Source organism: Lutjanus erythropterus, chromosome 17 (assembly GCF_056507025.1).
Source record: "Lutjanus erythropterus isolate fLutEry1 chromosome 17, fLutEry1.hap2, whole genome shotgun sequence".
NCBI lineage: Eukaryota > Metazoa > Chordata > Actinopteri > Lutjaniformes > Lutjanidae > Lutjanus > Lutjanus erythropterus.
Genome location: NC_139333.1, coordinates 7,096,779 through 7,112,509, shown reverse-complemented (window position 1 = coordinate 7,112,509; position 15,731 = coordinate 7,096,779). Strand labels below are relative to the sequence as shown.

Sequence of the window (15,731 nt, the reverse complement as noted above, 5' to 3'; positions counted from 1 at the left end):
GGACTGGGAGGGACTTTGCCTCTCTATTGGAACTAAAAAATTACAGATTTCCCAGGACCTTATCATTCTGATACACAATTCAGCAAAACACATAACATAGGTCTAGTTGTTTTCAGACTTTTCAAAGACTAAGTTTTAACTTAAGCTGAATTTTATTTTACTGGGACCCTGTGGACTCACCTTAAGGTCTTCTGAAGGTGACGGTACCACCTTACCAGCCCATGGTAAGGTGTTATAAAAACCTAAAAAACCTATGGTCATGTCTTTTCTCTGACAAAGTTTTTAACTTGTTTGGATGGCAAAACTTGGATTTGATTACATCTGAGTGTTATATTTAGACTGTTGTTTACACCCTCCAAACAGGAATTTGGATTGGGTAATCCAGTCCCTCTTGATCACATCTGAATATGGTTACAATTTTAAAACACAGGGGCACAGATTAGTTATTATACCACAAGTCAAAAAGGTGGTGAAATGTAAAACCGAAAAGGCATGAAATAAAATAAGATGGAAACAGAATATAAACAAATTCACAGCCTATATTTGTAACATACACTCAGTGGCTACTTTATTAGATTCACATGTATAACTTACTGGAATCCAATACAAGTGTTTGGTCATAAAGTTTTATAATGGTTATGAGATTCATTTTTTGTTGGTATTGTTATTGAGTCATTAATGAAATTATGTTATTAATGAAATTAGCACTGAGGTCGTACTGCCCTTTATTATTTTCAAGCATGTTTAATATTCTGCCTCATGTTTGGAAAAAAGCAGAAACACCTCTAAATATAATGTAATCAAGTGCAGCACCACCTTCAGTCATAATCTCAATAAAATATTTTTAACACATTTACACCAAACACTACGTAGCTGGATGGTGAATAAGAAATGTCCCTCGAGGGCCTATAATTCAAAACAGTTATTAAGAAAATTAAAAGTTTCATCTTGACTCATTCTGCATTTTGTCTTCAACTTCTTATTGGTATAATTGTGCTGACTAGTATATAAAAGAAACAGGCTGTTTATCTCGTTCACTCCTGCAGTACAGTAACTGACCACCAGATGGCGAGATTGAGTTATAGTTGAAGCCACTCCATCATGTTACTCTGCTGTATGTGGATCAGACGGTGATTATATTTTGGAAAAACTGACTAAAAAACACAAATCTTAAATGAGGGTGATTATAAAACCACTTTAACCACTTTTCTAAATAAAAGCATCCTTGTAGAATAATTGTTCAATCATTTGAATTGATAATTTTTCATTAATCAGGGAGTTTAATGCCCACTGGTAATAAATGATGGTGAACATGAAGAGTTTCATTGCTTGCTGGGAGCATTATACAAAAAGCAATCACTACTTTTAACAGTCCTAATCATTATATTTTTTAAGACAGGTTTAGTTGTTTGGAATATCATTTGATTAGACGTGAGGAATGACGCTGCAGTGATATTAATAACTCTAGTGCAATGAAAGTCTGTAACAACAGTTCTTTTTTTTATTGGAATGGATCACAGACACGATACAGCCCTGCTTTATTCTAGTTTAGAAAAATCCGAATACAACAAACTTGCGAAACCAATTCTCATTCACATCCTCCACATATCAAAAAACATTCATTGCAATGATGCCAGTTCAAGCTCTTAGACGGTATAAATGAAATTTGTGTTGTATAAACACAAACACGTTCAACTGCAATTTCAATGTCAGCATGCAAAATGTTCCGAAAATTTAGTTGCGTGGACTCAGTTGAAATCAATAACATACAAATCAAAGACATTTTTGAATGAATTCTATTTGTTTCAAGTATCTCTAATTATAACTTAAGTGACTTCAAACTGTCAGGTGAAAAAAGAAATCTCAAGGCAATAAACTTTGCAGGTAATAAAACAAAAAGGCAAAATACATTAAAAGCAGTGGAGACCCCGATACCACTGTAGATGTATATAACAAACTCCCAGCATTTACAATAAATATTCAACATTTACATTCAATCTGACCCTCTTCTGTTTACACTTAAATACAGTATGTACATGGATCATCCATGTCCCTTTCATCTTTCTCACAAATTGCACATTATCTCACACAAATCTGTCAACCCAGCATGTGACGACTATCATTCATTCAAAGAATTAATTATCTCCTCGAGTCAAACCCCTTCACAAAACTGATCGAGGCCTCAGTAGCTTCACAAAGCCCGCACAGCTTCTGTTACTTACTTACTTAAGTTAAGGCAAGTAAAGCAATACAAGGAAAAAAAACCTTGAAGGAAAAGCCTTGAAGGAAAAAATCCACCCTGAAACACTTCAACACTGTTCAAAATTAAACTGGTATTTGCAGTGCACCTTGCATTTCTGGGTCCATTTTGTTGCTCATGGTGTTTTTCTTTTTCTGTATTTAACAGGGCAAACATCCTGTTGAAATAAGTCCATCACAGCTTCATCAACAGCAGAAGATATTTTGATGACTTGCTTCTGGAGTTGCCATGTTGTACCAGCATTCAGCAATCAAATACAGAGAAAATCATCAATGAAATGTTTCTTGCTTGAAATCCTTGTGTAATCCTAGAGTAATAGTAGACTAGGTGCTGTGAAGGTGGGAACACCCAAACAAAAACGTGAACAACACAAGAACACAAAATAATCCCTGGAATGCATTGAACACCACAATACAAAACCGCATAAGCGAAGGGGGATTTTTCCTTTCAAAGGGCCTATCAGCTCGGACAGTCCAGCTCCTCAGTGCCCAGAAACTCTCCTATCATGTGGTCGTGTTGACCGTAGACAGGCTCTAAATATGGATGTCTCTCCTTACAGTGCATTTGCCCTGACCTCTCTAGTTGTCTCTGCTCAAACTCCTCCGGTGCTATGTGAGGGGCTTGGATGGTAGCTTTCTGAGCCATTGGAGACAAAGGCACAGGGACAAAGCTGTGGTAAACAACCAGAGGTGGGGTCAAGACCTCCAAGGGGGATGCCTGCGGAACTGCACCCTCTGGCGGCTGGACTGGCAGCTGCACATAACTTCTTGTTTCAGGATCAAAGAAAGTCTTCGTCTTGACTTGTACGGGCATGTCTACAAAGAAGTACTGCCCAGAGTCTGGATCCTGGAGGAGCTTGCGTTGGGTCATGGGAAAGGATTGTGTAACAATGGCGTGCTCGATGCTGGACTGGCGAGAAAGCTGGCTGGTGTGGCTTGACTGGCGGGACAGGGTTGAAGGGTGAGGTGCTTCGGTGCTGTAAGTGTCAATACTGTGACTCCTTCTCAACGGGTTGTCCCTGCTCGCCTTCTCTTTGGCTCGGCCTCTCTGCTGAAGCTCATCCATGATGGATTTCTCAATGCGCTGGGTTCTTGGATCGAGCTTCTCACTGACTGACATGTCAGCGCTGAGCCTGCGCTCCACTTTCTCTCCTAAGTACCTGTCAATGCTTTGTGATCGGTTGAATGGCCTGTCCAATGGGGATCTCTCACTGATGTGAGCTTTGTACACAGGTACATTACTGATAATCCGATCACTACTGTAGGGTCTTTGATCTGGTTTCTCTCGAATGCTTCTGTTGCTGCTGCGACCTGGCCTCTCTGTTGCAACGCTGGGTGGTGCTTCACTGTTCTGGTTGTTGCTTTCCACCGACTCATGGCTCTGTCGCCGGGTCTTGCTACCGATGTCTGTTCTGTTGCGATGGTGGTTTTCACTGTTGTTGCCTCCTCTTTCATGAAGTACTCGTTCACTCCGATCATCAGCGTTTTTACTATGGGTTTCACTGTGACCGTGATCATCTTCAGTCTTTTCTCTGTGTTTTCTCTCACTGCTTTTGCTATGTCTGCTGCTGCTGGTGGTTCTTTTGTGCTCAGACTTGTCACTCTTGTGTCTATCTATGTTTGTTCTATGTTTGCTGCTGCTTTGTGAACTTGACTTGTGGGGGGACTTCTGGGCCTCCTCCTTCTTCATCCTTCTGTTTGTCAGCTTCATGGCTTTGAGAACAGCCTTTTCAGATTTTGGCAAGACAGCCGGTGGTTTGGGTAGACCTGTTTGGCTCTCATTACCGCTGCAGGTGGACCCAGACCGTTCACTGGGAACCTTTAACACTTCACGTTCTCCAGCGTTCACTCCTGATTCATCAGCTGTGTCGACTGTACTGGTTGTTAAGCTCTCCACGCCTTCAGATGATGGACTCACCCCAGAAAATCTGTCCTCCTCCTGTGGGACAGTGAGGAACTCTCCAAATTGTGGTTTCTTTGGGGTTTCATTTTGCACATTTGAAGGAGACAGCAGTGGGGGAGGTGAACTGTTCAATGGAATCTCTTTAGGTTTGTAGATTTCATCTGGGACTGGTGTGCTATCACGGGTTACAGGCTCATTGGCTGGAGGGAGCTCTGAATTTTCCTTTACTGGATGTGACTCCTCCTCTCCCCTCTCTGAACCACTCAGACTCCCTCTCGGTGACCAGGGCTGGACAGTCCTCTTCAACTTATTGCTGAAAGTGTTGTCCTTGACCTTAAATAAGGCAGGGATCCCCAAAGGTGGTGAGAAAGTGTTGCTGGGTGAGATTGGTGTCTGATTATTTTCATCATGAGTTGACCTCTGATCTGTAGTGGTATTTCCTCTTTCTTTGCTGTCCTTTGATGGTACTTCTGGCTCTTTTTGAGGAGATATTATCGGCCGCTTCAGAACCTCCGGTTCGCTTTCGTGATCACTTAAAGAATAATATTCCACTTCTGTCCTGTCTGAATCCGGTTTTGTGTTCTGTGAAATATTCCTTATCACCTCATCAACCTCGTCCACCTCTCCAATCAAATTCTCCAGAGAGTGGTAAATATTTGTCTCACTCTCAGTGTTTCTGTGCAGTGCACTTTCCACTGAGAAGTAGGATGATTTTGAAGACAAGCTGGCCTGATCAGGTGGGCTCTGATTGATGCTGACACCATTTACCAATAGTAAGGGTGATATTATATTCCTGGGGATTTCAGACGCCTCTGCATCAACATTTAATTCCTCACTAGTTCTATTTATTTTGTCAGGTTCTTCTGCCACTAAATTGTTAGTTACATTGTCTAATGTGCTTAAGTGGTCTGGTTTTAAAGGAGCCCTCCGCTTTACCTTATGTATTTCCTTTGACCTGTCATTACTGTTTTCAAATGTGGCTTCTGTAATGGGGCTCATATCTGCTTGCAAGTTATTTGCCTTCTTTTCATTCCCTCTAAACTCTGGTGATAAAAACAATCTATTTTCAAATTGTGGGCATGTTGAAGGTGAAATTGGCTCAAATGTAACTGAATCAGTTGCAGTAATGACTTTTGAATTAGCATTATTTACTGCATCCCATCTCTCTTTATCAGCGCGGGGTTCACTTTGACTGAGGACAGATTCTTTTATGGACGAGTCAGTTTCAACTTCTTGTTTCTTGGTCGCTGTACGCCTTATCTCTTCTAACTGTTCCTCACCATTTTCATGTTTTCCGTCTTTGTTAAAGATATCCTCTTCGGCTAGACCTACGTCTTTCAAACTAGTCATGCTTCCATCTCTTCTGTTGCCACTCTTTTTGCTCCTTGGAGGAACAGGAGGAATATCTCCCCTTTTGCCTTCAGTTTGGTTTATTAGACTTTCTCCGCTCTCCTCAGAAATCTGTCTCACTATAAGTCTCGAATTTACCTCCTCTGATTCATAGCTAGGATTATCAATTAGTTTATCATGGTTAGATTTAATTTGTAGGACTGTGTTTAGGCCAGTCTTGTCCATGCCAGGTAGCGCCATCCTACCACCTGATATGTGAGTCTCGCCAAGCCCAGGTTCAGTTTGCGACAGGATCTGTCTCATTTGATTGTGATCTCTCAAATCACCTAACCTCTCTTTTAAATCATTGTCTTTTAGTGTTTTCTTGGCCTCCATCACAGAATCTTTTATAGAATTTTTACGTTCCTGTACCCTTGTTACACAACTTTCATCGCTGGCTTTCTGGTCAAACATTGTATTTGCATCCTTCTCGGTGACTTTATTCTTTCTCTTTTCCCTTTCTGAGATAATCTCTTCAAGCGCCATCTTGGCTTTGTCGTAATTGTCATTGAGAAGTGTTTTGTTTACTATGACGTTACTGTCTATCTTTGTAAAAACCTCATGCTTGTTCTGCTCCTTCTCTTTATTTGCAAATAGTTCCCTCTTGGCCAATGTGTTCCCTCTCATAGACAGAAAACCCTTCTTAATATTCCTTAGCTCTCTTGAGATCAAATCATTCTTAGCCCTTGTCTCCTCATCTATATTAATGACACTTAATTTATTCTTCGCGTTATCGAGAAAACGATCACCGAGTCTTGCTCTCTCCAGTTCTTTTAAAGCATGCAAATCACTAATTATATGCTCGCTGTCTCTTATTTCTCTCATCTCCTCTCCAGTCTCCATCCTTGTGTTCACTTTCAGATCGCCTTCCTCAAAGTCCTCTCCATGTTCATCATCTGTCGCTGAATATCTCTGACATTTTATATAATTGTTCTGTCTGGCTGAGAAGATACGTTTTGGTTTGCCTTGTTTCTGCACAGATTCATTTTCATTTGTTGGTAAATCTAGTTTTGCATCCGTCGAATCACCGTTGGCGAGTTTGTCAACATTATTCGTTTGATGTTGGTCAAGAGCAAGTTGAATATCAGATTTAACAAAATTTCTCTTTGGAACTGGCGGGGGCTCTTTCTTGACATTAATTTTTGTGCTGACCAGTGTTGCTTCATTTCTACCTTGAGATGAAATGTTGTTGTTTTCTGGGACTGAACTTTCCCTCCTGCTGCTTTCTTTTGAACAGGCAACCATTTTGTCCATTTCTTTCTCCCTCGTTTCTTCTATGTCGGAAATGGGCTTATTGATGTTATCTGACTGAGCTGCAGACAGAGCTTTATTTTTGGCTGCATTAATTGCTTCCCTTGCTGCTCTGATCACATCCTTTGTACTCATTGGTTGGCCACTAGTATCTTTTTCTTTAGAACTGACTGGCTGTGCTCCAAAGTATTTTTCTTTTACATCTTTTGGAGGTTGTTTGGGTTTGTCTGGTACATTTGGTGGTCTTTTCCCCACTGCCACAGTTGATGACAACTCTTCTTTCTCAAGTGCGTGGGGTGAAATTATGGGTGACCAATCTTTGTTGATATTTAAAGTGTCTGGTGAGAGCCCTGTGTTTGTTGGCAGTGCATTTGGAGACAGATCTTTGTTTAGCATGAGTGGCGAAAGTGTATATGTTTCAGCTGGTTGGTCTATGTGTACAGGAGCACCAGTGCTCAGAGGGACTTGAAGATATTTCATATCACTGTCAACAGGGCTGGCTTTCTTGTACAAATTCAGCGAAGGGTAGTTTTGCTTTTTAGCCATGGGATCCTTAGTCTTTTTCGATTGTATAAAGGGAGAGATGGGATTCTCCTCACCAAGCCCTGTTTTAGTATGCAGTAGATTTGATAACAAATAATCATCTGAAAGAGGTTGATCAGCATCAATCTTAGTAAGCTCAACGATTGGGCTGCTGTTAGATTCCAAAACAGGACTGCAAACTGTCTGTCCATCTTTTAAAACGGCTGGAGTGCTTAAGCCAGATGCATTACCCTCAGAGCCAGCTTGTGGATGTTTGACATAATCTGATTGTGGAGATTGAGAGCCATTCTCAGGCACCTCTAAAGTCTTGAATTTAGGCGGGCTGTAGCGGCTTTTCACCCTTTTCCTGTTGTCTTTGAGGTTGAAGAGGATGCTAGAGGCAAGTGATTTGTAGTTGTCCCGCTTGACCGGAGGTTCAGGGGTCACTTTGGCCTCAGAGTGTGGTCTCAGTGGAAGGTCAAGGGCAGAGGGTGAAAGGACACCTTGGAGGATTTCTGATGTTTCTGTCGGTTGCCTTGAGGGAATGAGGGGAGTCATCAGCTGGCAGATGCTGAACGGAGTAGATGCCACAGAGCTGACCTCCTCAATCGCTTTCACCTCCACAGATCTGACATCCTTTTTGACCAAAAATAGACTTTCATCCGCTGTTTTTGAACTGTTTTCCTGAGGTTGTGTCCCAGCCTGATTTAGTGGAATCACACTTTTTGCCCTGGACCTGTTGCGCCTCCAGGGGGCAGCACTCCCATCCCCTCCTTCTGATGAGCACCTCTTCTCAGCCGGAGTAGCTGAGGGCTTGGGCAGTACCTTTGGCGGAGGAGGGGGAGGGATGGGTTTAGGAGCAGGGAGAGGAGGGGGCTCAACTGCCACTTTCTGGCATGCTTGCGTCTCCTCTGTATGCAGAGTCTCTTTTCTGTGTGCCTCTGTCAGCTCCTTGTAAAAAGGCAAGTCGTACCATTTAGGGATATTATCTGTGGGGAGAACTGTGTCCTCTTGGCCAAATGGGAACCGATTAAAATCTCTCCATGTTTGGAAAGGGCTGAACTCACTGTGGAGGAAAAAGTTTTTGATGTTAAGTTTCCTTAGTTTGACAGTTGTTTTCCCATTTTTCATCTTTGAGGATTTTCCTGAGGGAACGTTTTTGCCCGTTTTGTTTGATGAACCATCACCAGGGTGATGTCGATGATGGTTCTTGCAACGTTCATCTGTGAGATTGGTGTGATAATCCGAGGAGAATTCCGATAGCTCTCTTTGGATGCTGCGAAGTGCTGACTTGTCCCAAGATTCCCCCTTACAGTCTATCATACCTCCATTTTTGATTAACATGCCCTCACAGCTTTCCTCTGTGGCACTTAATGCCTTGAGGAAAGACGACATGTGGGATATACTCTTCTGTTGCTGTTGTTTCCATGGCTGAGCATAATTTTTGTCATTTTTGCTTTGCCCTTGCTTTTTAGATTCCTTATGATTAGTCTTTTTAACAGGCTCCCCTGCCAGTGGCTTGTGGCAGCTGAAAGGTGAGTATCCGCACAAGAACTCGTCATTGTAAACCGCGTCATCTCCGACGCAGAGACTTCGGAAGGCTCGATCGGTGAGAGTGCTGACCTCGCGATCGGTCTCATCCATGAACAAGTCCGTGAAGCCGTTGGGGAAGCGGTGGTGGAGCATGCTTCCCATCCGATGGCTCATGTGTCGCTTTTCCACGCAGCTCATGATGTCAACAGCTTTCTTTCTGTCTCGTGCATCACCTGGTTTGCCTCGGCTACAGTTGTTGCAGCTCTGCAGATCCTTTGGATTTCTTCCAGTTTAGATGGTGGGATGTGCAAACCTCCTATAAAAAGACAGTGAAATCAGTGTCATCAAGCCTCACAAGCAGTTTAAATTTCACCATTTGTGCATTTCAACAGACAAATTTTGTCTAATGACTATAAAAGGTTGTGAACTCTGTAGTTGGACTGATGACCTTTATGTACATGACATGTGCCGACTTCAGCCATGCTGTCACTATGCAGGCAGTAGACAAACACTTCATACCATGCGCTTGGCTATTTTAAGCACTGTATGGTCCCTTAACCTGTGAGCACTCAGCATAGTGTCGCTGGGTATGAGAACAGCTCCTACTCCATTTAAAGCAATGTTATTTGTAAAGATAAACATTTCCATTGTTTCATTGTTCATGTGTGCATTTCAAAAGAAACACCCACACTTCACATTTTTCTCTCCCAAATGCACCCTTATCTTTTCCCTATTAATGAATTAATTTGCTTGATACAGAGGCAGCTCCTCTGCAAAGCTCTAGAACAATATTCGTGCCAGTGGGTTTACACCACAGAGCGCAGGAAATTCATGTAAATCATCACACTGGTCACAGAGCGCCTCAGCAGCAGCTGCTCTACTGTAGCTTACTTTAGCTATCTGGGTGAAGTCTTAGAATAGCTCATTAACCCATTTATATGTCCTGACCTGGGAGCATAGCCACGAGCAGATAACTCTTCAACAATTTGCAAAACCATGACTCTCCTTATAAGCAGATGAGGATCATTTAGACAAATATACACAGACATCCAATGATGATGATCTGATGTTGTGTTTGCCTGCAACTGTATGTTAAAACTACATAGTTAGAAAGCAGTCTCTTCTTTCACGAGATCATGTTCACACTCTAGGATGATTTGATTAAAGGTAGGTGAGTTTTCAACAATCAATAAGACAAACTGTCATTGTCATTATCATTATTAATGTTATTGTCACTAGAACCTAACAACCAGGTAAACTGCTAGAACTGAGTGACTTTACTGTATCTTAAGTCTGGACTTAAAGAATGTTTTGGCTTTCCAGGAGACTTTGGCTGCCAACAGCCTTCAAGCTTTCATAGCCAGAGATCAGTTAGCAACTGCGGTACTTTCCCAGCATCTGCTTGTGTATTTATACCCAAAGAATGAGGTGGGCTGGTTAACTATACTGTATGAAGGCACACCCATTGGAATATAATTTTATAATTTCCTCATAGAAGTGTAGATATTAGTTTAAATTATATGAAAGTATGTTTGTGTAATGATTTTATAGCATCGAAATACTGAAATGATCCTGTTTATCTTTGTGGTCACTAATATTTAGACGAAATCTAAAACTTTAACTCTTTTATATGCTGTTCACTAGCCTTCAATATGTTTCATATCATGTAAACATCCTTATGATCACACTGCTCCTCACCTTGGTGATGGGTCTTTCATGCTGAGTGCAACCGTCCAATCTAGACAGCGGTATCAAACAGAAATCCTCAAAGTAGAATCCAAAAAATCCAGAAATCAAAAGTCACCTGCTGGGAGTAAATTCTAATAAGTAAATGTCATTCATGGTAAACAAACTTTTTTTTCTTTTAAAGTTGAAGAAACAAAGAAAACTCACCAAAGTGAGTCAAGCCCTCAGATCCATGTTCAACTGCAGTGGTGTAGCCGGGGTCCTGACAGCGAGCTCAGAAGATCACCAAAATAGACGCACAAGTCTGTGTGGCCAAACTGAGCAGCAACACAGAACGCCACTAGCTAGCTCACGTTGGAATAACCAGTGGGTGTCGAGTGGCAGGGCAAGACAGGCCAGCAGGATGAAATGGACACTGTCATTGGTTATTTTTGTAACTAAGCAGAGAGGGCCGATAGGCTCCCACATGGACCCTCTCTTTGCTGTTAGGCACCTTTGAAAGGATGACAGTGTCAATGAAGAGGCATTAGTTGTTTCAGTCTTGTTGGAGACAATACAGACAGGTGAGGTGCACTTACCTGGTTGCCAGCACCGCTGGCTAACATTTAGCTTCTGACTCATTTTGCCTCTGTTACCAAGGGAAACTAGCTTTCTGATATAGCCCATTGCATCACACAACTCCAGATTAGCATGATAGTCCCAGTGGAGTTTGGTGGCTGGGGGCATATGTCTGCTGACTGACACGACTGTGGCAATTCTTGTTGTCCAGGCTCTGTTTACAAGGCCGTGTTGTGGACATGAAGTTGTGTGACTGGGTAGCCTCATTTTAGGAGCAATGCAGCTGTTGTTGCTGTGAGATTAAGCTGAAGCGGATGAGGTATTTTGTTGACTTGTTAGCCTTTGTGAGTCAGAGGAAGTCAATGGATGAGGTCACATGTGAAGGCTGACCCTGTGCATTCCCTAAATGGAGAAAGTGGAGGTGCTGGCTTAGAACCCAAGGTGCTGGCTTAAAATTGGAGTTGGTTCCCAGGTGCTGCTTAGTGGCTGCCCAGTGCCCTAATACTAGGATGGGTTAAATGCAGAGACTGAATCTGACTGTATAATTGTACTTTGTATGGCTGAATATGCCACAATAAAGTTGACCGTAAGTCAACCTCACTGTATGAAGAAGTACTTTGTGGCTATTATTGTTTCATATCACAACATAACAACATGCAGAACCTACTGCCAGTATACTTACACTGAATGCTAGGATTTGTTGTTCATCTGTCTTTTTATTACAAACCCCAAGTCCAAATAAGACAAGATAGACAAAATACAGATTGGAAATTCAAATGTTTTTCGACTTGTATTTTATTGAATACAGCACAAAGACAAGATATTTAATGTTCAAACCGATAAAGTTTTTTGTTTTTTTGTAAATATACACTCATTCTGAATTTGATACCGGCAACATGTTTCAAAAAGGGGGCAGCAAAAAATGGGAATTTTGCGGAATGCTCTCAGCACAATTGCAAGGAATTTAAGGATCTTACCATCCACAATATCATTAACGAAATATTAACAGATTAAGAGAATCTAGAGTCATCTCTTCACATAAGGGGCAAGGCTGAAAACCAACAATGAATGCCAGTGACCTTTAACCCCACAGGTAGCACTGCATTAAAACCAGATACTTGCATAAAGGATACTATATGGGCTCGGAAACGTACAGAACGTTCAACAATATCCAGAAACTCTGCCAACTTCTCTGGGGCCTGAGCTCATCTGAGACAGACTGATGGAAAGTGGAAAAATGTGGTGTGGTTTGATGAATCTGCATTTCAGATTATTTTTGGAAATCATGTCAGGTCCTCCTGACAAAAGACAAGGACCATCCAGATTATTACCAGTGCTAACTTGAAGTGGTATGGGGGTGTGTTAGTGCCCATGACATGGCTAATTGTCACATCTGTGAATGCCCCATTGATGGTGAAAGGTACATGCAGCCTTTGGAGCAACATATGCTTCCATCCAGACAACGTCTCTTTCAGGGACACTCCTGCTTATTACAGCAAAACATTGCCAAGACACATTGTGCGTGTGTTACACTGTGTCTTCTATTAAAAGTATGTAGTGCATTGTGAAGCACAAGATATATTTAAGTTGTATATCAAGCAAGAATGTGAAAGAACTTAACTTTTAAAACTTCAACAGTTAGTGACCTCAATTCCCAAACACTTTCTGAGTGTTAAAATAAAAGGTGATGTATCAAAGTGGTAAACATGCCCACCTTTTTGGATGATGTTGCAGGCATCACATTTATAATAAATGAGTGTATATCTACAAAAAACGATAAAGTTAATCGTTTGAATGTGAAATGTCTTGTCTTTGTACTCTCAAAAGGTCAAAATGTTGTTGCAAATCATTGTATTCTGTTTTTATTTATGTTTTAAATAACAGCCCAACTTTTTTGCATTACACCATATTCATATGCCAGCAGCATCATTATCATCTGTTGCATCTGCTTCAGTCAAGTAAGGCCAGAAAGCAAAAAAACTGCTATATTTGTTGAGCTTTCCTTGGCTCCAACAACAACCCCATGGCCCCAGTATCCACAGGACTCCATCAAGGTGCCATATATAAGCCAGTCTATTTCTGTCATGTTGTATTTCATAAGGTAACAGCCTGCCTCTCTGCTGACTGCACCTTCCACACCGCACCTAATGAGTCAAACACTAAACTTGCATGTGTTATTTCACTAGCTTTAGGTAGTAACACGTGCTATTTTCTGCAAACATGGTCTTCACCTTGCACAAATGTATGTTGAATGCACAAATAATGGAAACCTGCACAATGTCTCTTTCAAAGTGCATGAACTGGATTACAAAGGTCAGTTGGATATAAACATTAATACAGTTCTAATCAATACAAATCATATTTCAGCAGGTTTCCTGTATTCCACAGCATGTAATTATTGCACTTGTGGTGTGCTCATTTTTAACAGGGAAAATCCCTGCATTGTTTTGGAGAGATAGACTTTCTTGCTGAGCAGTGTGGGAATATCATGTTGTGAGTATGTTGACAGCATTTCCCTGTTACTGTCTGCACTCAGGTCTTGCCCAGAATAAGGCCTCACATGGGCCGACCCCCTTCTTCCCATCTCACGTTAAACCTCCTCCTCTAGACTATCTCTTAGCTTTCTATGTTTGCCCTCAACCTTTCAACAGCAAGTAAGAACTAGTGTGAGCTAGCTTGTTATATGTCTTACCCAAAAAGCTATTCTGTTCTATAATGGGAGTTAGTTACATTAAGGCAAAAATCTGTTAATGATGAAACATTATACTGTTTTACAACTGTAAAACTGTAAACTTAAAGCTACTACAAGGAACTTATGTATGTCATATAAAAGTATCTGTCATAAATTGAGACTGTTTCATAACAAATTCATAACAAATTTTAAAAAGGGATTTTGGTTTTAACAATAAATGTGACATTTAAAAAAAGAAATATTGATACGCATCATGTCAATAATACACAGGATAATATATAAAAAATCCAGTGCATCAAATCAACAGTAGAACTCACAGCTATGTTTAATAGTGAAAGTAAAAGCATTTCCACACAATGTGAAGAGAACTGAAGGGACTGGGACTAAACAGCTGTGTGGCCTTAAGAAAACCATTTATCAGTGAGGCTAATCGGGGGGGAAAAAAAGGCTTCAGTTTACTAGGGAGCATAAAGATTGGACTCTGAACAATGGAAAAAGGTCATCTGGTTTGATGAGTCCACATTTACTCTGTTCCAGAGTGATGGGAGTATCAGGGTAAGAAGAGAGGCACAGTGTGTTTGACTGGTCCTCAATGCGTCTTGGGTACATTCGCATCTGTATTTAAAACAGTCCATTTGTGATTAGATCACCCAACACACCCAAGAAGCATGTTAATGTCAGGTGCAAACATGGCCTATTTTAAAGAGGGCTTATAGCATCTAAAATACACTCACAGTGAATATAAACAATGTAGAGTATATTTTATAGTCACATTCATACAGCATTTGACCAACACTTTTGATTGTGTTGGCTCATTTATAATCGTGGTACCTAGAGAACAAAAACCTGCTTTAAAAGAGCCAACACAAACGCAAGTGGGACAACAGACAACCAAGAATGAAGTCTAGTCCACCAGGGTCAGGATTCAGTCTTTGTTGATGCCCTTATGACTGACACCCACATGTGCTCTTGTTGGCTGTGAAACCACAGAGAGCTAGCAAAGCAGCCTGGCTCATGCTCCTTCATGCCTGTGGAGAACTGGGACAGGCAGGCAGATGGGGATAACTGGCCTTCAGGACTGACATGCTAGTAAATCCAGGTCTGGTAACTCTAGGACAGCTGAGACAGATCATATAATGTAGAAAAATAAAGCTCTAGTGACAGAAAAACATTGTAACTTAACACGCAAATCTTCTTTCTATAAAATTATGCGTTTGTGTCTGTGCATCCTGGTCAGTGGGCAGTCTAGTCACACAAAAGCAAAAGTTGTCCTATTTATTTTTATTTTCAGCAATGACGCACAGGTGGTGAATGTGGTTTTATCTGTCTGGATACATTTTGTAGATATAAAAACTAAATACAGCCAAGACTGCATCCTGCAGCTCCAATGAAATATAACTTTATCACACAGCTAGCCGTTATTTGCCTTGTGTGAGGGGAGTGATGACAGGACTGCAATAACTGATACCCTTGAGGGCTGACACGGCAGGCAGTCGTCCAATCAGAGGAGAGCATTAACATTCTGCAAAAGCAGTTACATCATCATTGCATGAAGAAGTCAAGATGTTAAACATGGATGAAAACCTACTGCCAAACACGCTATTGACTTCATGATATGCACCAAGTCTGAGCCCACTGGGTTGGATCCAGTCTACTTTGAGCGGAGACCTTGAACTCTGATATTTTATCGGCAGTGATTAATCTGAGGGGCATCATGGCTGCCGTGGAAACATCTGGCCCTTAAATCTTTCCACTAAAACAATATCAGTAACCTGCATCCAACAAGTGTCAGTGGCAAACACACTGCTGCTCAACAGTCAGGAGGTGCAAGCTGCTACAAATTAATTTTTACTGTTTTTTACTAACATTATTTTGAAAGGCTTCTATTTTTTTCGTTGCGGTGTGGGGGTGTGTGCAGCGGTGCTTATTTGTGCTGAC

The 15,731-nt window shown here is 41.3% G+C and overlaps 1 protein-coding gene across 2 annotated transcripts; it reads right to left on the bottom strand.

The window, feature by feature from the left end:
* Nucleotides 1-1,479: 1,479 nt before the first annotated feature.
* Nucleotides 1,480-10,977, bottom strand: LOC146311652 (uncharacterized). Of its 2 annotated transcripts, none has more exons than XM_084741173.1 (3): nucleotides 10,751-10,977; nucleotides 10,556-10,664; nucleotides 1,480-9,173 (listed from the first exon to the last, which is right to left on the bottom strand). In XM_084741173.1, exon 3 carries the CDS (start codon nucleotides 9,053-9,055, stop codon nucleotides 2,720-2,722), a length of 6,336 nt encoding a protein of 2,111 aa, XP_084597299.1. In that variant the 5' UTR covers nucleotides 9,056-9,173; nucleotides 10,556-10,664; nucleotides 10,751-10,977; the 3' UTR covers nucleotides 1,480-2,719. The 2 variants fall into 2 exon arrangements, with proteins under 2 accessions (XP_084597299.1, XP_084597300.1); XM_084741174.1 differs by having other exon boundaries at nucleotides 10,556-10,661.
* Nucleotides 10,978-15,731: the final 4,754 nt, after the last annotated feature.

What these genes read in the sequence shown, in the direction of transcription:
- LOC146311652 (XM_084741173.1), bottom strand. Translation starts at nt 9,055, where the DNA reads ATGAGCTGCGTGGAAAAGCGACACATGAGCCATCGGATGGGAAGCATG.